Raw genomic sequence first — 25516 nt, forward strand, 5'->3', positions numbered from 1 at the left:
ATATCCTGGGCTAGACTGGCACAAAGGGAGGCCATTTGAGTTAATTACAGGGTCTGTCCATTCTCAGACACTTCTCAATTACACATGGTAACATTACTAGAAAAATTGACGAACTTCTTCCCTCAGGGCTTACTGTCCTTCTTAGCCAAATATGTATCTGCTTTTTATTGAATGATCTTATTCTTGTATTTGAACTCCCCACTCGTTTTTATCCTTCTGTTAGGCCAGTTATCCAACTTAGCTCCAACCCAGAAAGTTAACACACTTAGGGCTGCTCAGTGTGCACATTGTCTTATGTGATATGACATGCTTTCATCTGCACCTGTAAAACACACACAGTAGTCTTAACCCCATTTTACAGAACAGGAAATTGAAGCTTGGAGAGACTAATTTGTCCAAGGTCAAACAACTGATCAGGACCCGAGTCCAGACTCAAATCCAAGCCAGGGGTCAGAGCCATGGCATATAACTAACTACTAGTTCTACTTGCTCTGTTTCTCTAGTCATTGTATCAGTCAAGGTTCAGTCAGAAAAAGGCAAGGCCACTGCAGTGTGATGGGAGAAGGGACTGACTATAGTAATCAGACCTGACACAGTTGAGAGGGAAGCCAGACTTGACCACCAGACTTATTACTCAGTCAGGACTCCCCTACATTTACTATGAATTCAGAATCCATGCAAATTAGAATCCATCTTCTGATGCCAGGGGGTTTGACCCTGTTGCTTCAGGCTTTTTGAAAGTGCTTATATATAAGGGTAATGGCAGGGATGGGAGGAGGGTGAAAAGGATATGGGTCCTACATGCAAATGAGGTGCAGGTGCTGATGGGTCAGGTGGGGGAGGGGCAAGACTTCGGGAGGATTACTTAACTAACAGATGGTGGCTCCACATTTGGCAGGGCCAGGACTCGGAACCCTTAACTCTCATGTCCAGTCAAATCAAGGGCCAAATCCTAGACTCCTCACTGATGGACGTGGCTCCCGGCACATCAGGGTAGGCTTCAGGCCACAGAAAAGAATTTCCTGGTGACCCTCCTTGTTAGAGACACTCCTCTTCCTTGCCCGTGTCCCTCCCAATAACCCTGAAAGAATTTATTTTTGCCATCTGAGCTCAGAGAACAGGCCCCCCAGCCGGGTGCTGCCTGCACCCAGGCACAGCGCTTTCGCTCTCTGGGCCTTTGGAAGGTAAGATGCGGAGGGCCCCGCAGTGCGAAGGAAAGAAGGCATAGTGGGAAGGCACTTGGGCTTAAATCCCAACTTCACTACTTACTAGATGAGCTTGAGCAAGTCATTTAACCTCTTTGATCTTGTTTTTCTTGTCTGTAAGACGAAATTAATATGTATCCCATTGGATCATAGTGAGGGTTAAGCAAAACATGTAAAACATTTAGTGCAGTTCCTGGAACGTAATAAGCACTCAATAATTACGACAATTACAGTAATTAGGCTGAAGACTTATCAGAGGCACAGTGAAACCTGATGATAAATTTCAAGGTTAATGGCATAAACCGGCACGCACATAACATGCAATTGTGTATTAGCAGAGTGCTCCTCAACAGTGGGGCCCTGTGGAGCCTCCCAACGCCTCACCTCCCCAGGAGGCCCTAAACCTGGTCATACTCTAACCTAAAACACATGGGCAGAAGTTAAGACTGCTGCAGTCGGTGCTCAGAAGAGCTGCCTTCAGGCACTACGGTGAGTTCCAAGAGAGTTGGCCGCTGGAGAACTGTGGAGCTGGTGCCAGAAGTGTAGCGCTCTGAAGGCTGCGTGTCCACACCGCCCGTGTCCGCCTCCCTGTCCCAGCCTCCACAGGGAGTTAGGCAGGTGGATCCATCACTGTGCCTTCTAATGCAAGCTTATCGTGGCCATTGCACAAGGACCACGTAGGGTACGAGGACAAAGGCAAGCTCACGTTCCCCACAGCGCTACAGACCTGAGGATTTTCTTCTTCGCCAGCACAGGTCACGCTGTGGACTGTTAGGTCCACACCTCAGGCTTGCAGTGCTGACAGACGCCTCACACCAACTCCGTGTTCTCGCAGAGGGCCTGACGTGGGCGGCTGTTGGTGGAGACGCGCTCCAGGCACCTTTCCAAGGAGCACAGTAACATCCAGTGGTCTGGTGCGCCAAACCAGCTGGTTGGTATCCCTCTGACAGCCTTCCTTTGGTTCTAGAAGCCCAATCTCAGTCCTGAGTTTATGGATCTGTTTCTCATGAAGAAGCTGGAGCATCAGGGAGCTTAGGGGAGAGGGAAACACAGGACAAGTGATTTTTAACTGCCTGCAAGCTGGTTTAGATCTGGATTTCAGCGGCTTCCTGTCAGACCTGGCTCACGGTCTTTTTTGCTGTCCTGCAGAACTCTCACACAGTGGTCCTCAGTATTAAAGTATTCTTCAGAAGAGATCTGGAAAAGTGATGTAATCCAGCCCCTCAGCGGAGGCTGAAATAACAGTATCAAAATGCTGAAGAACCAGTACTACCTCTCAGGTGATTTATGGTTACTAGGAGTATAATGCTGAACAAGACCGAAAAAGCCCCCACCCTATAATATTTGTTGACCAAGGTCTGTTCCATGGATTAATCATCCATTAGATGCTCCTTGGAAAAAAGCTCCTAGAATCAAGTTAATTTAGAAAACACTGTTCAGTATATTTTCCTTTTAGAACATCACATGAACGGTAGTTTATTAAAGACTCAGAAGTCTTATAGCAAATAGATTTAGTCTATTTAGCTCGGCATTTTCCAAACATTTCATCGTCTAAGGAATCCACGTTCTACGAGTGCACTTTAGAAAATGTTTTCCATACACTTGTTTTGTGCTCTTTGCTGTGTTTTAAGTATTTAGAAAATACATGTAAACACACAAGAGTAATATTATAAGAATTGTAAGTAATTTTATAAGACTACGTAGATCGACCACAAAAGGAACATTTTGTCATATTTGTTTAAGATCTTAAGCCTTACAGACACAGTCGAAGTCTCTTTCATATAATGAAAGGGATATAAGGTAATGTCAAGTAGTGGTAAGTATATGAAGAAAATAAGCAGAGTAACAAGTGGTAAGGATGGGGGAGATGCCCTTTAGATGCTCTTGCATTCAGGAAGTCTTCTCTCAAGCAGAGACTTGAATCAGGGGGAAGAGCATACCATGTGGTGGGAACAGTGGGTACAAAGGCCCTAAGACACTGGAAGATCTTTCATGGGTTTGAATTGCAGGAAGGAGGCCATTACACTGGAGCGCAGTGAGCAAGAGGAGACCAGTAGAAAATGAGGTTGGGAGCTAGCCAGACCACGATAAGAAGCTTGACACACCTACCTTGACAGTAAGGCTGTGTCTGTGTGGGCTGGAACTGTTGCAGGGAATGAAGACCTCATCCCAAGTTCTTCTTCCCTACCATTAAAAGTGCGATCTTGGAAGCAAGAATGGCAAAGATAATCAAAATGACGACTTCCAGAAAGTGGTGGAAGAACTCCGTAGAGGGTGATGTCAGTGCACTCGATGGCATAGCATGCCACTTGGTCCTATTCTCCACTCAGCTTGGGAGTGGGGATTCCCAAGGGACAGAGCCCTCCCTGAGTAGCCCAGAGCATGTCACCATCCTCACATGGTACATTCCACCTGAGGTTTGGTGGGTTAAGTTTCTTTTAGCCACAGGGTGGAACCCATTGTACCCTTGCTCTGCCTAAAGATATTTTCACCAGTGATTTCGTATTTCTAGATATCATCTACATTTTGAGATGTTAGTGATGACACTTCTTCCCTCTCAATAGTGAGAGTTTCAGTAATTCCGTTTCTTCGCTTTGACTTTTTGTGTGTCCCTAAGTAGATCAGAATTATCCTTTCAGTGAAAGACTGCTAAAATTCTCAGCAGTTGGGGATTAAGTAGTGCCTACCACCTGCATGGAATTGGTGAACTAAAGGGTCATGATGGGCTATAGGGCTCCCATTTCCACTCGAAGCATTAGCTCTGAATCTTCTGTTAGAAGAGATAAAGGGAAGCGTAAGTGGGTCATACGAGATTATCCTCAACTGAGCTGTCATGTACGTTAACACAGTCTTCATTTGAAGGGGAACTGGGAAGGCGGGGGGGAAGGGGGTAAAATCTGGCAGTGACATATGCCATACCATTGAGTGCCAGGACTGGTATCTCTAGTCTGGCTGGCTCAAGAGCTGTTCCTTCTTTTCTCCCTTGAATTTATACCTGTCCCTCCCAAAGGGGGAGGCTCCATTCAGTAAACTGACTTTGTCTAAAAAAGAAAAATTACATTCTTGAGGTGAACTGCTGAAAATGTAGTCTTCCTTGAATTCCAGTGCCAGTTTTGAGTCAGAATATGGTCCTTCCGGTCTCTGGCCATAGACCCTGGATTTAGGCCAGCCATAAAGCATTATCCTATACTTAGTCAAGAAGACACTGTATTTACCTACATGAGATCCAGAAATATAATCATAGCCCCATGAATTTTAATAGTGCTTAAATGCCTATTCATTTAAAAGTACAAAAGCTTAACAAAAAGTTTTAGTGTTTACCCTTCTGTAGACAATGGTGAGTCACAAACATTTGAACAGTTTTGAGACTGTTTGATTTTTGAACCACTTACTCCTTTCCGTGTGCCCTCACTCCCCCCAGCATGCTGGGTGAAGTATATTTTAACATTTGTAACTAAAGCTAATTAGAAGTAATTTTGTTTTGAGGCAACTCTCTGGGGTATGCCGTGTCAGGATTGAGAATCATTCCCCTTCCCCCAGCAGGCTCTGAAAAGCACCCGGAGGACTGTGTAAGGAGGAGGTCTTACCTTTCTAAGTGTTTGAAGGGGGCTTTGCTCGGGCTTTGGGAAGTCACCCACAGGTGATGGACTCCTGTAATTAAGACTTCTTATAAAGCTTCCCTCTCCTGTCAGCCTTTTCTGACTTCGCCGTTTCTCTGAATTTCTCTCATTCAGGTTTGTGTTTAGCCTTCTCACTACAGTCACATTGTGTCTAGTAGTTCAGATTCCAGGAAGATTGCCAGGGTATAGCTCTTCAATTCCATCAAAAGGAAAGATTAACTGAAAACATACTCACGTGCACACAGTCTCACTCAGCCGGGGCCCGTACCTGCTCTCTTGCTAGCCCCCCCCCTTCCCACAAATAGCCCTAAGAGACACAAAACTGCAGTCTAACCCCTCCTCCTCTCTTCGTCCCTCCCCCACCTCTCATGTCTTGGCACACACAGAATGTCACCTGCAGCACGTAGCAAATCACATCAATGCGTTGCCTCTACCCAAAGGCCACGCGGCTTCCTCTGTGCTCCCCGTTCCAGCGCTTGCAAGCCCGGGTGATTAATTAGAGGCACACGGGTTACAGTGTTGGGCAATTACTCCTAGTGACAACACACAAGGAAGCTGAGCAAGGCCCAAATATGGCCCTTTTCACCCAGCCTTCCAAAAACCAAACATCTTGCACAAGAGTACATTTAGAAGCTGGGCCCTGTGCCTGTGAGCCTCCCAAATGCTAACAGCTCAGTGGTGCTGACTGCTTTGTCTCCCTTTCTTCTAGCTCCTCTACCAGTGACCTCTCCAACTTCGACCATGCTTATCTGAGGCGAAGCCCTGACCACTGCAGTTCCCAGGGGAGCATGGAGAGCCTGGAGCCCAGTGGGGGCTACCCACCGTGCCATCTTCTTTCCCCTGCCAAATCCACCGGCAGCATTGACCAGCTCAGCCACCTCCATAACAAGCGAGACTCGGCGTACAGCTCCTTCTCCACCAGTTCTAGCATCCTAGAGTATCCACCCCCTGGCATCTCTAGCCGGGAGCGGTCAGGCTCCATGGACACCACTTCTGCTCGTGGTGGCCTCCTAGAAGGGATGAGGCAGGCAGACATTCGCTATGTCAAGACAGTCTATGATCCCCGGAGGGGAATCTCGGCCGAGTATGAGGTGAACTCTTCAGCCCTCCTTCTCCAAGGGAGGGAGGCCCGAGCGTCAGCAGACGGTCAGGGCTATGATAAATGGCATAATGTTCCTCGGGGCAGGGGAGCACCACCCCCATCCTGGAGCCAGCAGTGCCCGAGTGCCTTGGAGACTGCCACTCCCAACCTGCCTCCTAAAGTGGGCGCACCCCTGCCCCCAGCTCGGAGCGACAGTTATACCGCCTTTCGGCAGCGAGAACGACCCAGCTCGTGGTCTAGCCTCGATCAGAAGCGGTTCTGTCGGCCTCAGGCAAACCCCGCAGGCTCCCTGAAATCTCCCTTCATAGAGGAACAGCTGCATACTGTGCTAGAGAAGAGTCCAGAGAACAGCCCCCCAGCGAAGCCCAAGCATAGTTATCCCCAGAAGGCCCAACCTGGCCAACCTCTGCTGCCAACTGGCATCTACCCGGTCCCCTCTCTGGAGCCACACTTTGCCCAGGTGCCCCAGCCTTCTGTGAGTAGTAACGGTACGCTCTATCCGGCACTGGCCAAGGAGAGTGGGTATAGAGCTCCTCATGGAGCCTGTGACAAGATGGCTACCTTTGATGAGAATGGGAACCAAAATGGATCTAGCAGGCCTGGGTTTGCCTTCTACCAGCCTCTAGAACATGATTCAGTGTCCCCAGGAGAGAGGAAATCTGAAACTTCAGCCAGATGTGTCCCCTACAAAGTCCATTTCCCTTCAGTACCTGAAAATGAGGAGGATACCTCCCTGCAGAGACAGCTCACACCTCTCCGAGGCAACAGCCCACATCCCAATGAGAGAAGGAGCACCCACAGCAACAAACCATATTCTAGTTATCACAGCCTCAGATCCCCTCAGGTCTGGCAAGTGGGTGAAGACAAGAGGTCCTCCAGGCCCTCAGAGCCTTGGGAGGGTGATTTACATGAAGACCACAATGCCAACCTGCAGCAGAAGCTCGAGAGGGAAAGCCTAGGCCAGAGCCTGTCGCACAACTTTGGCAGAACCAAGTCAGGCTTTTCCTCTCTCCAAAACATTCCTGAGAGTCTAAGAGGGCAAAGCAGCTTGGAGCTAGGAGGAGGAGCCCAGGAGGGCTACCTGGAGGGCTGGTCTACCTCTGTAGTCAACAGCAAGGTAGAAGACTCTGGAAGGAAAGCTGTTCCTGACCACAAGAGCCAGCTGGACAGGCCAGTCTCCTATCCAAGGCCCGAGGCAAGAACCAGTGCCTTGGCCTCTTTCCCTAGTTCAGACCCAAGGTATGAGGAGCTTCCCTCCCCACCCCACCAGCAGACATCCAGTCTGGGCAGGAGGCGGCTCAGCTCCAGCAGCACCTCTGCTCTGCAGGGCTTTCAGTATGGGAAACCCCACTGCTCCGTGCTGGAGAAGGTTTCCAAGATCGAGCAGCGAGAGCAAGGGAGCCAGAGACCCCCAAGTGTGAGCAGCTCTAGTTATGGCCACAACTACAAGCCCAACAACAGGACGCTTGCGACTTCTAATACTTTTGGGAATGACTTTGAGGAGACAAAAGCCAATGTCCGTTTTTCTGAATCCACTGAACCCATAGGCAATGGGGAGCAGCACTTCAAAAATGAGGAGCCAAAGCTGGAAGAGGTTTCCTGGCAGCCGTATGGTCAGCAGTTGAGGCGGGGTGCCGATGTCGGCCGTGGCCCCCAACTTCATGGCAGTGAGCCCCCGAGGCGGGACCCTCACTTGCTCCGCAGCCAGAGCACCTTTCAGCTCTTCAGCGAGGCGGAGAAGGAGCCCGTGTGGCTGGACGAGAGGCCCCGCACGCCTGAGTCGCCGGTGCTGGACGCCCCCTTCAGCCGTGCCTACCGGAACAGCATCAAGGACGCGCAGTCCCGGGTCCTGGGGGCCACCTCCTTTCGACGCCGGGACCTCGAGCTGGGGACACCCGCAACTTCGAGACCCTGGCGCCCGCGGCCCGCCTCGGCGCACGTGGGGCTGCGGAGCCCAGAGGCAGCGGCATCCGCCTCCCCGCACACCCCTCGTGAGCGGCACAGTGTGACCCCGGCCGAGGGCGACCCTGCCCGACCCGCGCCCCCTGCCGCCCGAAGGGGGCCGCGCCGGCGCCTGACCCCCGAGCAGAAGAAGCGCTCCTACTCAGAGCCTGAGAAGATGAACGAGGTGGGGATCTCGGAGGAGGCCGAGCCGGCGCCCTCCAGCCCGCAGAGGAAGGGCCTGCGTTTCCCCGAGAGCACGGTGGCGGACCGGCGCCGCATCTTCGAGCGCGACGGCAAGGCCTGCTCCACGCTCAGCCTGTCGGGCCCGGAGCTCAAGCAGTTCCAGCAGAGCGCCCTGGCCGACTACATTCAGCGCAAGACCGGCAAGCGGCCTTCCTCCGCCGCCGGCTGCAGCCTCCAGGAGCCTGGGCTGCTGCGGGAGCGCGCCCAGAGCACCTACCTGCAGCCTGGCCCCGCGGCGCCCGAAGGCCCCAGCCTCGCCTCAGCCTCCAGTCTCTGCTCCCTGCGGGAATCCAGTCTGCAGCCCCGCAGGGAGGCCGTCCTCCTGCCGGCCGCAGCAGTGGGGGGCGCGGGGGAGTCCCCGCGGGCCCCCAGAGATCGCAGCAGCTCCTTCGCTGGAGGCCGCGTCCCAGGGGAATGGCGACGCGGGGACCAAGCCCCAAGGGAGCAGCTCGGTGGAGCTGGTAACTGTGGACCAATGAGCACCCAGAGGGTGGACAGGGCCCCTGGGGAGCCCTCCACGTGGGGATCCGCAGCCAAGAGGGCTGGGAAGTCTATGTCTGCAGAGGACCTGCTGGAGCGTTCCGATGTCCTGGCGGTCCCTGTCCATGTGAGATCACGGTCCTCGCCCACTGCAGACAAGAAGCGTCAGGTATGTGCAACCAGAGGGTCTCAGAATGGGGCCCTTCGGCCCCAGGACTTTTGTGAGGCTCCCCTATCCCACCGCTTCTCCCCACTCTAATTTTCCTGTTACATGCAAAAGGGTGGCATTAGTTTTCATGGAGTGATTTCTTTCTCCGCGCCATGATACCCTTACAGAGATACAAATATGTAGATACAAACACACAAAACACACACACAGACATCTATACAACTCTATGTGTGTACCCTTCATTTTAGGAAGTTACCCACCTCTCAGTGCAAGAATGCATGGTTAGGAAAAGTTAGGGATTATCTTTTTTGTCCGTGTGGTTTTTTTTTTATATTCATGGAATAGAGACTGTCTCAGTATTTTTAAAAGATTTTAGCTTTGCACCCTCTGTTTCTGACTTTTACATTTACAAAACAAGAATTATTGACTCTAATAAGTTATTGGCTATCAAACTCCTGGCCCTCAGCTAGGTATGCTTTACATTTGTTATCTCATTACGCCTCAACTCTCCTGTGTAGTATGTTGCCCACATGAAACCTCTGTTACCTCATTACGCCTCAATTCTCCTGTGTAGTATATTGCCCACATCAAACCTCTCTGAATTCTTGGAGTGCACCACTTTGGTGAGATAGGAGAATCACAGACTTTCCGATTCTCACATAAAAGGATTTTCTAATAAAGATTTCAAACTATTCAAAGATTATGAAGTGCTTTCCACTGAAGATTTCAGCATAGCTAAGCAATAGAACCTGAGCACTAACTCCCAGGAGTCTACTAATTGCCTTAGTTCTTAGTCACTCCTTGCTGGGAGTGCACTGCAGATCAAAGGCCTACCTCATGGTTCCCTTCCCACCTCAGAAGATATTAGGAATTTACATCTAGGTTAGCACAGGGGAGAACACTCGTCCACTGTCCCTTCTCGCATTCTGTTTTCCCCAGCAGAGAAGTCACATTTAGCAAGAATTTGTAGAGCATGTGTTGTATGAAAAGCACTGTACTATGAGGTTGAAGGAAACACAGAAGGACGTGAAGCTCATGCCTTTCTGGGGTTCACAACTGAGCAAGGAATATGATGAGCTTCTATATAAATGCCTCACGGGACTAGCAAATGCTTTGGGAGCAGTGATAAATAATATGCTATGGAGGGGAGAGTGATTAATTCTAACTGAGGGGATCTAAGGGCTTCTCTTGAAGGAGATGGTATTTGAACCAGGCTGTGAAGGATGGGTAAGGTGTTGACAAAGGATTGGGGTTGGTAGAAACAGCTTCAAAGAAAGAAAAATTCAGACATTACTGCCTGAGAAGTTTTTTGCTGCACTGCTTCTGAAACCAAATACTGTACCCATCTAGATATTTTCTGTTTCAAAATACCCAGAAATACTTTCTCTCCAGGATAAATGATGCGCAAAAAATTGTATAGAGGCAATCCTCCATAAGCTTTCACTAAGCATTTTCTTCCCCTCAGAATGAAGCACAGAGCTAATTTCTACTCCTTATCCTACCACTAAAACACTTAAAATCCATGTATGTAACATACAATTTCAGCTAGTTTGATGAACTTCAGTAGCATAACGACCCCAACATTTTCTTAATTTTTCTTCCTGTGTTCTCTAAAGAAAACAGAAATGTTTAGGTGAAAACTAAATCATATTCTGCTATTTGTTTCTTACTATATTTCATTATTCTCCCTTGGGGAATTGGTTGGATGGCTCTGAATGTTACTCTGCTTTCTCCCCAAATATTGAGAAAGTCTGGTAAACGGGGAAATAAAGCTAAAACACAGGTGTAGGGAAATGACAAAATTCCTCCAAATCCCAGCTGAATATGTTATTTGAAAAACTTTTAGAAAAGTACAGAACATTATTTACATTCTCTTCAATAAAGAGAATACCATATTTAGATATTTAATTTGGGGACTTTGATGCCAGAAGGGGAAAATTTTCAAAATGAAATACTTTATCTGTGCTGCTTTGCTCCTACAAATTCTGAAAACAGATTACCAGCCCCCAGATTGTAATTGTGCCAGGACTGTGCTCTGGAGCACCCTTCTCCCATTTTCCCACCTGCAACCAGACCTTGCCTGCCCCAAGACCTGGTCCACAGCAAGGTCTTCACCTTGCATCTTTTTCATACAGCCGTCCTCTACCCTATTTGTAGAACTAGTTAAAAAGCAAAATAAAACTAGTCTCTACACAATTACTGTGGTTATTATTTCAGGATATTGTATTTTTTTAATGTGCATGAATTCTAGAGACTTTACCGTTATTAAGCTTTAATGAAGGTATTCAATAAGAATTTGTCTCATCCCAGCTTTAGAGAACTCTGAGAAATTAAGTTACCCTGCAGAAACTGTCTGCCTACTAAGTTAAAGCCAAAATATGAAGTTGTTTTCTGGGGCTGGCTCATTCCATGGCATCCTGAACAAATGTTCCTTGCTCCTGCCAGCCAGATGCTTATAGAGCAGGATTTTACAAGCTTTTGACAAGGATTCAGTTCCTTTTCAGAAGGCCATTAGTGAGGACAGTTTCTGCCTCCCAAACAAGGTCAACATGGAAGTCAGTTTCTCTGTTCATATAAATTGATCATTCTTGCACCTAAGTAACTGCAGAAGGCTGCCACCACTCATAGCCTGAGACCTGCTCAGACACTCAGGAGGCCTGGGCCTCTCCTTAGCCAGCGATGGTTATCTCTGAAACATGCAACTTCTTACTACTTCTGTTAATTCTTCTTCGTTTGAAAAGTGTAATTGCAGAACAAATGGATATTAGTGATGGCGCTGAAGGATACATCAAACTCTTGCCTATTTCCTCCTGTCTATGAAACTTTGGAAAACTTAACCTTTTTAAAATGGGTGGGCCCTGAAAAAGCTGCCAGAAAATACCCAAATATTTCTGCTTTGGAGATGGAAATTTACACCTATTCATTGCATAGATTTAGAATCCAGCAAAGGCTATAAAAAGAAACCTTTGGAGAAATAAGATTCCTGGCTGGGAGTTGCTTTTTCCAGATGCTGAGTTAGAGGTTTCTCTGGTTCTCACTGTATTTACAGAGACCTTGGTTCCTGAAATATGAGATATTCACCATGTGATGGTGTGACAGACATCATTTAACTGCTGAGGAAATTGCTTAGTTCATCCCACAGTGTTGGATATAGGCTTGGTTCTGTAGAATGCAGCTTGTAAATCATTTAGCACCCATTCAAGCTTGTGCATAAACAGAATCACGTTTCCACAAAATGCGAAGTTACAAATAGCTAATAATAATAATGTCTACTATGTATGCACCAGTCATTGTTCTACGTGTTTTATAAGCATAAAAATAATCCTCACATCTATGCAAAGAAGTAGATACTGTTGTTATCTCTGTATTACATATGAGGGATCTGAGACACAGAAAGGATGAGAAATTTGCCCAAGGTAGTGGGAGGGAGGTTTTTGACCCCATGCTGTCTGACTCCAGATTCTGCAAGTCCCTATACCATGCTCCCTCCTTGAATAAAAAAAGACTGGAGGAGGGAGGAGGCAAGAGTTAAATATCTATCTGAAAACTTCAAGCCAATGAATTGATTTCATTTTAACATTTACTGATTACTGTTATTCACATTTAAATAAAAATTTGAGATTTCTCAAATGGATTCCTAATTCATTTTTGCAGATACTTGGAAACTGATATCCAAAGTAGATGAATACTATCATCTTCATATTTCACTGGCCACAGAGTTAGCAGGATATCTAACTCTGAACCCAAAGCAAGAGTGTAAGGATTGGGACTCAGTTTACTTTAGGTTTATAATAAAGTTTTAAGTTTGCTATGCCTAACGAAGACTAAGAACAGGGGTATTTTTTAAGTCAGTCATCAGAAGTCAGGTAACTAACAAACACAAATAGACATTTACCCAAGTATCTATTGGAATGTACCTTGTATTTCTCCCATAGCCATCGCTGTTCCCTAAATTGCCGTAAGTACTTTATTTTCTATAAACTGGTAAGAAGTATAAAGTCTTCTTTGGCAGTGAATATATGCCCAAAACAGAGCAAGTAAATGCAACAGAAATTGATCTCCTTGGGCTTGCACTAGGTTGGACTTCTGTCCAAATGATATTGTCCTCAACAGATTTAGAGAGTTTTCTTAATGGCCTGTTAGTGGGTCTCACTTCCTTTATCTTGTGCACACCCACATAAATATCAGCTTAAGCTTGATATTCTGGGGGCCAGCTCATGTGACTGCAGAAGTTAAACTCCTTCTCATACTGAAATTCAAAGGAAATAAGAAAATGGGAAAATAGACTTAATTGTTAGTGGACAAGGAGCTCACAGGGGATCTAGAGGCATTCCCACTTAATTGCACATTCTTGTCAAGAGGCGGGCGGAGCAGGGAAAGATTTTAGAAGGACCATAAGGTTCCATGGAGAGCAGGAATTCCCATTCCCTAGAGTGATATTTGAGCAAATCGGAGACACATGGAACTCCTTTTTCTCAGAGTATTCAAATCTGATTGCATCCAGCCCAGCCTCTACTCACTTACGAAGATGCCAAGGACAGATCCTGGGCTTTGAAGACATCGTGGTTTGAATGCTCGCTCCTCCACTTTAACTGGGGGTAAATACTTCGCCTCTCTGAGCTGCAGTTACCTCCCTCTCCTTAGTGTTACAGATTAAATCACAGAGGGAATACTAGGTTGCCTGATACAATTCCAGGCACATAATTTGAGGGTTTTAAGGTACTTTGCAGTGTCTGAGACTCAGTAAATGTAATAAGGGAGAACTGCAGTTCACAATATTCACTTGTTTTTCCTTCCCGCCTACTACCACGTTTGGCTCTTTTTTTTATTGCCTTTTAGTACTTCTACCACTGACTGGAACCCCCCCCAAAAAAAGGTGGAAAGCAGTTAGCCCTTTGGACAGATTAATGGTGAAATAAGTTGCTAAAACTAAGAGTAGGGATCAATATGGATTTAATTTCTCTGTTATTTATAAAAAATTGAAAATTAGATGTATTATCAATAGCAACATCCTTGTCTTCATCAAGACCTGTTCACATGGGCCAAATTTTATGCTGTCAAAAACTCACCAAAAAAAAAAAAACACCTCACCTATCACCCTTTCAGGAAACCAATCTATATACCCTTACTGAAAACAAAAACAAGTAATGACTACCCCTGAAAAGTTACCAGAGTTACTGATATTACATGTGGGTGAGATGTTTTTTCCTGAAGGGAATATACTTCAACCTGATTACAAGCCAGATTCATATCTTTTCTCTAATTAGAACCCAGAACATTTGAGATTTTTGCTAAATTCAATAAACGATCATTTTCCTTGTCATCTCCCATATTTCCCTATTGCTGTTTCAAAAGTTTGGCCCTTTGAAATAATTTTCATCATTATATTTCAAGTATAGCGGTTATTTTGAACCCTGGAGGTAACTGTCATCAGACTTCTGCTTAGAAAACGTCTTTGTGAGGAGAGGCACCTGGGGAGACAGACGGAGGTGCAAATCCTAGCTTTGCCACTTGGGAAGGGTCTTGGCAAGGGTAACTGCTTTGGGCCTGTGTCGTCCTCGCTGCTCTGGGGTTGACAGTGTTGCTGGGGCCTTGGGGGTGAAGTGGATAGTATGCAACAGTGCTGTGTTGGTGCCTGATGCTAAGTAGTAGGTCTCCAATAAATGTTCCTTCTCCTTTCTACCTCCACCCCCTTGGTAAATTTAAATGCCTCTTTGTTGGTCATAATGCTGTGCCTTTCTTGTGTTTCAAGGATGTGGTTTTGGGGGAAAGCAACAGCTTCGGTCTTGTGAAGGATCCATGTTATCTGGCTGGCCCTGGGTCCAGGTATGTATGTGTATTTATGAGGCCCTCTGCCTCATGAATGCTGCTGGAGTTAAATGTTTCTCTTCCGCTCTATGAGAAAGAGAAATGTGACATTAAGATGTTTCATATTATTGTGTGCCGCCTTTTCAATTTGTCTAGGCCATAGGAAACTTCTAAATTTTTTATTTGAAGGTGACTTTCTCTAAGAATGATACTTACTCAGAATAGGTTTTGAATGTGCACTAGGGAGGCAGGAGTTGACTTCAGTTAAGTTTAGCCTTAGAGTAGGAGATGCTCTTCTCAAGCATATCCTGTGGCTCACAGCTGGGACCTCACTTGTGTGGCTCTCTTCCGGTTCTGTGCACAAAGGATCAAGTCCGGTGACTAAAGCACTGGAGGAAGAATGAGCATTTCATGAACAGCTTCACAGAACAAGACAAATTTATCAGAAGCACACAAAGTAAAAAATAAAGCTCCCAAATCATAATTTTTAGGCACTTAGGGATAGAAAATAGGAGAGTTAGTTTAAAATTGCCATCAAGGGGTGCCTGGGTGGCTCAGCTGGTTAAGAGTCAGCCTTTGGCTCAGGGTTCGAGCCCGAAGTTGGGCTCCCTGCTCAGCGGGGAGTCTGCCCCCCCCCACTCTCTCTCTCTCTCTTAAAAAAAAAAAAAAGGCAGCCCATGTGGTGTCAGGAAGTGGGTATTAAGTTACCTTCTTTACTAGCAGACTTCCCCGGCTACATGCTCTTGCTCCCATAGTTGTGCTTAAAGTGAAGAAAGTATTCAAGGTGAGGCTCAGAACTTTGGTTAGTTTCAGTGCATTGCTTAAAAGCTAGAGACAAGGGAAAACTGACAGTGACCTAGAGCATTGCCAAAAGAGAATTGTCTAAAGTCAAAGGTGAAACTCAACCACAAAAAATCAAATACCTCAATTACAAAAAGAACTTGAGTAGACATTTCTCCAGAGATGATAAAAAATGGCCAACAAGCATATGAAAAGATGCTCAACATCACTCTCAGAGAAACACAAATCAAAACCACAATAAGATACCACCTCATACCCATTGGGATGGCTACTATAAAAACAAAAACAAAAACAAAACAAAACCGTAAGAAAACAAGCGTTGGTGAGCATCTGAAGACATTGGACCCCTTGTGCAAACATGACTACTAGGCTCCTTCCCCCCCCACTTCCTACCACCCCTAATTTATAGCCTGGTAATAAATGTCTTTCCCCCCACCAAAAACAATTGTTGGTGGGATTGCAAAATGGTCCAACTGCCTTGGAAAACAGGATGTAGGTTCCTCAAAAAAAATTAAAAACAGATCTACCATATCCCTTAGCAGTCCCACTTCTGAGTATATCGGGAAGAGTTGAAAGCAATGTCTCAAAGAGGTATTTTCATACCCATGTTCATAGCATCACTACTCACAATAGGAAAGAAGTGAAAGCAACACAAATGTCCATTAACAGATTTAAAAAATGTGGTACATTCATATAATAGAGTATTATTTAGTCTTAAAAGGGGAATTCTGGCACATGCTACAACATGGATGAATCTTGAAGACATCACGCTAAGTGAAATACGCCAGAGACAATAAGACAAATACTCTAATTCCACTTATATAAGGCATCTTAAAGTAGTCAAATCCTTCGAAACAGGAAGTAGAGGTGATAAGGGCTGGGAGGAGTTGTTACTTAGTAGGTATAGCATTTCAGATTTACAAGGAGAGAGAGTTCTGGAGATCTGTTGCACAACAGTATGGATATTCTTAACACTACTGAACCAAACATTTAAAAATAGAGTAGTAAATTTTATGTGTTTATCACATTTTAAAAAAAGCTATGAAGAAAAAAAAATGAGACTAAATGCTTTCAAACTCCATTCTTGAATGTTAGGATTCCTAAATACCTATCAACAGCTGTTTGCCTCTCACTCTACTACTACACTCTAGTATAAAGGAGACTCAGGGACGCCTGGGTGGCTCAGTCGGTTAAGCGTCTGCCTTCGGCTCAGGTCATGATCCCAGGGTCCTGGGATCGAGTCCCACATGGAGCTCCCTGCTCAGCGGGAAGCCTGCCTTTCCCTCTGCCTGCTGCTCCCCCTGCTTGTGCTTGCTCTGACAGATAAATAAAATCTTTAAAAAATAATTAAAAGACTTGGGGCGCCTGGGTGGCTCAGTCGTTGGGCATCTGCCTTCGGCTCGGGTCATGATCCCGGGGTCCTGGGATCGAGCCCCGCATCGGGCTCCCTGCTCAGCGGGAAGCCTGCTTCTCCCTCTCCCACTCCCCCTGCTTGTGTTCCCTCTCTAGCTGTCTCTCTCTCTCTGTCAAATAAATAAAATCTTAAAAAAAAAAAAATACACGTACTCTTAAAAAAAAAGACTCTCAAACAAAATCTTTTACCCTATCCTTTGTTCTTGAAAAAATATAATCACCAAGGAGAAGCATTCTCAACCAGACTAAGCATTTAACTCAAATATTATCTTCAAGAATACCCAATTTAAGTATGGTTCTTATAAACTAAGAAGATTAAACAAAAACTAAAAATATATCAATATTTGGGCTTTATTTTAAATAAAGGATACTACATTTTGGTTTTTAGCAATGTCTCTCCTTTTAAAAAAGCCTCAAGATACAAATATAATAAAACAAAGGTACCCACGTTAGTCATTAAAACAGATTCCAGTTATTCCATGTCCAATTAGAGGATGCTGAGTTTAAAAAATAGTTTACATCCTAGTCTAAACAGCAATTGGGCAGAGACATTGCTTGTTCAGCAGACATTTACTGAGAGGGTACTTTGTACCAAGTACTGAGGATACCAAAATGAATACAGAAGGAATGCACCCAGCAGATCCCCTGCCTTTGGATTTTCAGTTCACCCATTTGGGAACCCACCAAGAAGTACAAAGTAGCCAATCTTAGATATCGAGAGGTTCCTGGTAAAGAAACCGCCTCTACATGAAAAGGGTATTTCAGAGGAAGGGCAAGTTTGCATCTGAGGGAGATGGGCCCCTTAACCATCTGCATTTATAATACAAAAAAAACAACATCACGAGAAGAGCTAATTTGGTTCTTTGCAGTCTTTCCCTTCCATATGCTGCGTTACCCTTGCCTGGCACTTGGACGGTTTTATGCAGGCCTGTGCTGGGGCTCTGCCTGGGGACTGAGCCACAGCTCCCTCAGGACTCAGATCTGTAAAATGAAAAGTTCCATCTGCTCTCCAGATTCACTTGCATACCAGCCAGGGAGCTCCAAATGTGGAATTTTCAAATTAGGGTGGGTTTGCTGGAGGTTGGTTCTATGCTCACATTAACTCTTGCAGGGTAGCAGGCAGTGCTGTGGATTTCTGTTTTCCTCTAGAACATAGTAACAAAAGTATTGGAAATTGTTGGGTTTGTCCTCAGAGCCAAGGTAGAGGACAGGGGTTTAAATCACCAGGTACCCTATTTGCTCCTTGTGATCAAGCTCTCTCTCCAGAGAGAATTGCTTATTAGCTCCTTGGGTAAGACTCTCCCCCTCCTTCTTACTTTCCATTCTAAAAAATGAAAACACTAGGAGACTAAGGGAAAATGGTAAATCCTTTAGATTCAGCAGCCCTTCCTGAGGCTTTCCAAACAGACCTCTCCCATGGGGATCACACTGGGAGAGAATAAGGCAGCACTCTTTTCCCAAAGTAGCCCTAAAAGGGGCTGAAGAAATGTACCTGTTTCATTTTATATCCTGAAGTCTGCCCTGCAAAGCCGGGATATGTGTGCTGGGGGTGGGCGGGCGGGGGGCGGTGAGCAGCGAGAGCGAGCTAATAATAGGAAATGCCTTGTGGTCCCAGGTCTGCCATTTGACATTTTCTTGTAGGAGTTTAGGCCTGTTTGGCAACTTTTTAAAACTCGGTTCTTTGTATGAGCACCCTGTGTGCAGCTTCTCCAAGTCCTTTTCCCTAAATGCTTTCCCATCTGTGTCATGAACTCTGGGTTCAGTATCTGCCCCTTTCTTCTGAGCCATAACCCTGTGTTTGTATCCTGCTCCAGGGCACTCAGTTGTTCAGAAAGAGGCCATGAAGACATGCCGTTGCTCAAACACCATCCCAGCCCTCGTTGGGGTGGTCCAGGCTGCAAAGCAGTTGGTGGTGCCTCTGTCCCCAGCAAATGTCCTGGACCCCTGGACCCTCAGAGGCAGGCTAGCAGAACAATGCCTTGCCCCGGGCTGCTACCCACAGGAATGCCAGGGCACCTCACAGACACCAGGGCTGCACCCTTGACCCCACTCGGCTCCGCTCTGCCTTCCCCTGCACCCTTGAGCTCTCAGGCTGCAACCGATCAGCCGACTGGAAGGGATGGTCCGATGGGGCAACAGCCTCTTCCACCCTACACCCAAGCAGTGACCCACAGAAGTGACGGTCACGGCCTCGTCCAGCCTGCCAGTCCAAGAGGCCATGAGCCCAACAGCCCAGAGCATGGGATGGAAGAGGCAACAAGGAGGCGAGTCTCGCTGGCTCAGCGGCCTGCCCCGCCTCGGGTGAAGTGGGCCCACGCAGTCAGAGAGGACAGCCTCCCTGAGGACTCTTCGTCACCTGAGTTTGTAAACCTGAAGCACTACAAAACACAGCAGCCTCCTCCAAGCTCAAGCAGCACTCTTGAGGACACGCCTCTTGGGACCCCAAGCACTCCAGGGAGGCTCTCCCTCCGAATATCTGAGTCAGTCCTGCAGACCTCCCCACCACCTCGGGAGGACTATGATGATGAAGTGTTTGTGAAGGACTTGTACCCCAATGCCACTTCCAGTCCCACATTTGACCTGCCCCCACCCCCACCGCCTCCACTGAGCCAGGACACCCCTGTGAATAGCTTGGACGACTTCCCTCCACCTCCTCCCCAAGCTGTGTATGAGGCAGAGCTGGTCGGTGAGGATTACAAGGAGCCCTGGACCAGGTAAGTGGGCAGACTCTGTAGGGCAAGCCCCCCGCACTGAGGAAGGAAAGGATGGCCCTCTTATGAGAGACTTTCACACTGCAGACTCCCCAGATCCTCCTTCCATTGGCCACTAGAGAGCCCTGGTGTGGAGATTTTCTATACACACAAGTCATGAGACTAGCAGAATGGTTTCATTTGTCTACCTTGGCCGGTCGTTACCTGAGTACCCAAGACTAGCCTGGGAACAGAGGAACAGGAGTCGTGACAGTGACACCAAAGCCCAAAAGGCACAGTTCACTCCATGGGCAGGATAAATTCAAAGGGTCCAAATAAATAACATGCCTCTTCCCTCCTTGTGTTCTGAATCCGTTAAGAAGACAAAGGAGGAAGACATAGAAGACAAAAATACCACTTTTATTACTGATAGAGCTGATACTAGGAAATACGGCTTCTCTGTGAGTGTACATGGGCCTTGTGATGCTAAGCCCTAGCAGGTTTACCTGCCTAGCCCCAGGCCGTGCTAGACACACACTGGGTGTGTGTGTAGAGAGAGAGACGTATAGATTAGCCCAGAGGCAGCCTCACTCAAAAGAAAAAGAGGCTGGACTATGGACAGGCTATGGTCAGCTTTCTTTGCAAAGGCACGCCATGTCCATCAGAAAGGATAAAGAACAGAGCTAAAGGTCAGTTAATGTGTAGGGAAAACCTTGTGGAAGCCAAAAGAATGGGTACAAGCCCTTCCCAACAAATAGTCCCTGGGACAAGCGATCTCTGAACCCCAGAAGAACACAATGCCTCTGTGCTTTCCCCCTCTAAACACCACAGGAGTGATGTACCACCCCTGCCCTCTTCCCCTGGTCCTTTCAGAAAGCTCTGGAATCTCACTGCCACATTCACCAAAGCTGAATTCCTACTAGATCCATCCCGTTTAAAAAGCCACACAGCTTCTGTGACCAACTGCTGGGCTGAGGAGAATGCCCTTTAGGACCCTGCAGTTTGGGGGGAATGATAACCTCAGAGGAGGACTACCTTGTCCCCACCATTCCTCATGTGAGAGCCACAGCCCTGATGTGGAAAACGTCCCCTTAGTCTTCCTACCTTTCTGCTGACTCCTTTCTTACCCTCTCTTTTTTTAATATCCCCAGCAGCTCCAGCAAATTTGCCAAGGTGACAGTTGCCAAGGAAAGGCCCATTCCGGGTACAGTCCATTTGGTTGGTAGTCCAGTACCGGCTTCCAAATCCCAAACTTCTGTCAAGGTTTCAGAGGCCAACGAGACCAACCCACCTTCCAGCATGGGTGCTCTGCCCCAACCTGATGGGGCTCTCGGCAAGCAGCCAAGCCCCGGGCAGCCACCTCCCATCCATGACCCAGTCTGTGGGCCTCGGGGTTTAGAAAAGAATGTCAGTTCCGGCCCTCAGAAGACCTCAGAAGACATCAGAACAGAGGCTCTGGCCAAGGAAATTGTCCACCAGGACAAATCTCTGGCAGACATTTTGGATCCAGACTCCAGAATGAAGACAACTATGGACCTGATGGAAGGTTTGTTTCCCCGAGATGTTAACTTGCTGAAGGAGAACAGCATAAAGAGAAAGGCCATGCAGAGAACTGTCAACTGTGCAGAATACGAAGGCAAGAGGTAAGGCCCTGGCAATGCCCGCAAAGAGACTGACATTTAAACTCCTTCCATGGGGGTGGTGGTAAGTCTAGGACAACTTACCTGATGTTTTCCTGCCCCCAGAGATTCCGACCCAATAGTGACACTCCATCTCAGTCTTAGGAGAACGGCCCTGAGGTGTAGGACGTAGGACTGACCGCCCTTGAATTACCAGGCACTTGCCCGACAAAAATATTAATAGTGGTGATAACTGCCATTAATACCGTTAATATTGTTCATATTCTTTGTGTTAATCATTGTATTAATTTTTTATATAAACATTATTTCATTTAGTCTTTTTTTTTAAAGATTTTATTTATTTATTTATTTGAGAGAGAGCACGAGAGGGAAGAGGATCAGAGGGAGAAGCAGACTCCCTGCTGAGCAGGGAGCCCGATGCGGGACTTGACCCCGGGACTCCAGGATCATGACCCGAGCCGAAGGCAGTCGCTTAACCAACTGAGCCACCCAGGCGCCCCTATTTCATTTAGTCTTCACAAGAACCTCCTGACACAGCTACCAATTGTATCTCCCTTTTACAAGTGAGCAAAGTGAAGCACAGAGCAATTAAGACCGTGCCCGACCAAAGTCCTAGAACATGTGAGAGTGGTGGCATCTGGATTTGAACTCGGCACTATGACCGTGCCCACTCTCTTAATGATTTTACGGTGCCCCCAACTCAGTAAGCAAGCAACTGCCCATTCTCTGTCAGCGTCACCTTGATAGCCCCCCAGGGGTCCGTGCGGAGAGAGGCAGGGGGAAGTGGTGAGCACATAAGAGGCCTCCGCACGGCAGAGGTGAGCACAGACTGTAAGAAGGATGAAGCCTAGACAGATGGGTTTATTTACTACACTGACATCCGTCCACCTTTCAAGAGGGTGGATGTTCGCTTCATCCTGAACAGCAAAAAAGACCAGAACGTGGGCGCACTCTTATGGTTTTGTTCAGCTGGTGAGCCTCTGCTCCTGAAGCCGCCCTGAGCGTGTGTTTACTGTGGTGTGATGCGTCCCAGGCCCCAGGCACCGGGGTGAGCCGTCTGTATTTGCCATTCTTCTGCTTTCTCCTGGGTTATTGCAGTATTTTCTTGCATGTTTGATTTCCTTAAAGGATGACTGTGGGAAAGGTTTAGGGTGGTTTTTGTTTTCTTTTTAATTTTCAGTGAAAGCTATGTGGATTGATGGACTGGAACTCCACAGTTAGTGGCTTCTAGACTAAATAAAAACAGCATTTCATCTAAATTTGGTCTTGCCTTTTAGAAATTTCCAACTAATCTGAACTAAATTACTAACAGGAATACTATGTTTTGATTTGCGGGAGGGGGAGAAAGGAAAGAGTTATGGAGTCCTTATGAGCTCTTTGATAGTTTGTTGGAGACTCTCCTAATATGAGGCCTGAACCATCCCCTTATCCATCCCCTTCTTCAGACTTGGCAGAGACGAACTGAGGTGAAGTGATTTATCCAGGGTCATGTGTTTAGCAGACATTTACTGAGCAATATAGATTAGTGATAAATGTTCTAAGCAACATTTAATTCAGTTAATTGAAGAAACTGGAAAAGGTCTTCTGATACGCTTTTCCCCCAGATATATTCTGTGTGTATATATATATATATATATATATATATTTTATATATATATACAATGTGCAGGGCAATCCACTGGGTTCCATGAGGGGCCCAAAGATGTGTCTCTGTGGGTATGCCAGTCACTTAACTATGGGTATTTGTAGTAGATCAAAATTAGGAGCTTCCATTCATTCTGTTCTCTGACCACTTGCTGTAGAAAGTCCAAAGGAACTTACAGATACATCCTTAGCAAAGCATTTCCTAGCATTATCACTGAGAACTTGCGTTCTCTCAGTCAATGTATAAGTGAAATGGTCCTGTAACTTTTGCAGCACTGAGACCTTCTGGAGAAATTTCAAAAGGGTGGCATGCGCCATCTTCTGGTGGAAAGGAGCATTGCCCTGTTGTGCGTGAGACTCAGCGCAAGCAGCCTTTGTGAGGGTTAATTAAATGCCTGAGAAGCCAATTTGTAATGCAATGAATATATCTGGAGGAAAAGCGTATCAGAAGACCTTTTCCAGTTTCTTCAATTAACTGAATTAAATGTTGCTTAGAACATTTATCATTAAACTATATTGCTTAGAAGAATAGTCCTAGCAAGGAGGAAACTAGTAAAAATGACTTTTGTGTGTGTGTGTGGTTCTTTATTCCTCAGGAAAACGATGGCCTAGATGTTAAATAAAGTCACCAGGTTGAAATACCTCTCCCAGAAAACCTAACCCACCTCCATAGGGTCATTTCTTCAACTAGTAGCATCTGACCTATACTCGGAGAGACAGCTTGGTTATAGTAAAACAGAGAACACTAGATATCGGGTTTCTCAATTCTTGGTTTGTTCTCCAAACTCTCGAAACCCCTGCTGTGTAACTAAAGAGTCCACTTCACACCTTGTCCTCACTGACCAGCAGGCTCTAGGTCTCTTAGGCTCATCTGGCATATCATGCTTACATGAGACGGAAAAGTGGAAAGTGTCCAGGCAGCAATTAGAGCAGGCGTCAGGAAGATTATGGTGGCCCTGGAAGACGAGGAAACAACCTGCAATCTGAGATGTGTGCAACACCTTGGAAATACCTTCACAGTCATGGAGTCACAGCTCCCCCATGGTCTTTCTGTGAAATAGGGAGTCAACATCGTCCTTATATTTATCACAGAACGAGAAACCTGCAGGGAGGTTAAATGACTCGCCCAGAGTCATCTGGCGGATCCACAGGCCTGACTCCCAGACTTCTTCCATGGTACTGTCTTTGGTGTTTTCCAGCCCAGGTCTGCCTGAATCAAGAGCCCTATGCAGAGTAGTCGCTCCTTAGTAAATATTTATTCATCCTGATTTCTGGGAAGGGACTGAATAGAACTTTTTACATGTTTCTGAATGGACAGGCAGGCAGTGACATGAAGCTTCTGGAATGTGCTATGAACTTTTTTGTTCTTTATGGTGCAGGAGTGAAGATAAGGAAGCAGTGGGCATGCTGGTCACCTGCCCTGCCTACTACAGTGTGTCTGCTCCCAAGGCCGAACTTCTGAACAAGATCAAAGATATGCCAGAAGAGGCGAACGAGGGAGAGGAGCCGGTGGATGTCAACGAAAAGAAGGTAAAGGAAGAACTGGGGCCTGCGTTCTCTTCTCCCCGAAAAGAGAGTCAAAGTCCTAGCAAGGCTACTGGCCCCTTAGGGCAGGAGAGTGAGAAGGGCCTGTCCCATCACCAGCCCGGCCCATACCGTCACTGGACCCTCAACTTCTTGGCACTTAGTGATTTCTCACAGCTTTCCTGTCATTTTCAGTTTTACAGATGACAGAAGTCAAGGTTACTGCCTAAAAGTCACATAGCTGAGACTAAAACCCAGGTTCCCTGCCTCTTAATCCAACACAGAGACACCCCAACACTCTTCTCAGAGCTGACCAGCCAAAGCCCATGGTCGGGGTCATTTTCCTTTCATGTTTCATGGTCAGAAGGACCATGGAAACCGGAAAACGTAGAAACTTTAAGGGAAAAGAGCGATTGTCAAAAGACACTTGTGAGAAGAGGTAACGTTAATCTTTAGGTTCCCCAGCGCTCTCTGCAATACCCCAGGGAAGAGCCTGGAAGCACTACTGGAATTTAGCTGTTAGCAGTTGATACTGCCACAGAAATTTCAAATGTAAAACGCATTTTACAAATGCCCGTGATGCCGCCTATCTTCCCGCATACCCTGGAGATCTGAGCCCCACGGTGCCTGCAGGGGAGAAAGTTCTCGCCATTCTACTTTCCCTACAGCCCCAGAGGGGCCGCCTGCCCCTGTGCTTTCAGCTCTCCATATGAGTCAGGCCTGCATGCTGAAAAAGGACTCTTTGTTAAAGCTTGTCTCTTGCTGAGCTTGGAATGTAAGTGGTTCTCAGTGGTACCAATTTCAGGAGCAGCTTTCTTATGTGATTCTATTTCATTTACTCTCTGTGTCCTAAGTTCTCTGGTTTCAGTGTGGGTTGAGACCACAAGATATAGACCCTGGGAGCAGGGAGTCATGGGGCAGGAGGATTTAGGGATTTTGGAAGCCCCTCCATCAGGGGGATTCCTCCCTTCCCCCTGCTCTAGGTCCACTGGCTCTGCGGGCCCCCGAGTGTATGGCTGACACACTGACGGGCCACTCTAGTGACACACTCTCCTAGCCCAAGTTTTTCCTGTGTGAACACCTGCTTTGTGGCACACCTTCTGGCACGTCCCTTACTTCATTGCCGCCAAATGCCCCCATTTAATGGGTCCTCTGGTCAGGAAAAAAAACCCACCTGCTCTGGTCTCTCTATATCTATCCCAAAGAGGGAGCTCTATAAACACCATTACAGGT

The 25516-nt window shown here is 46.7% G+C and overlaps 1 protein-coding gene across 1 annotated transcript in view; it reads left to right on the forward strand.

Moving 5' to 3' along the window:
* The window catches only part of SHROOM3 (shroom family member 3), a 192516-nt gene that overhangs the window by 151270 nt on the left and 15730 nt on the right, over positions 1–25516 (forward strand). The window contains 5 exon segments of the mRNA XM_025887670.2: positions 5535–8763; positions 14516–14589; positions 18600–19499; positions 20630–21118; positions 24139–24289. Coding sequence (XP_025743455.2) covers positions 5535–8763; positions 14516–14589; positions 18600–19499; positions 20630–21118; positions 24139–24289 — 4843 coding nt within the window.

This window comes from Callorhinus ursinus, unplaced genomic scaffold (genome assembly GCF_003265705.2).
Source record: "Callorhinus ursinus isolate GAN/ISIS: 27379988/994484 unplaced genomic scaffold, GSC_fseal_2.0 scaffold4, whole genome shotgun sequence".
Lineage (NCBI taxonomy): Eukaryota > Metazoa > Chordata > Mammalia > Carnivora > Otariidae > Callorhinus > Callorhinus ursinus.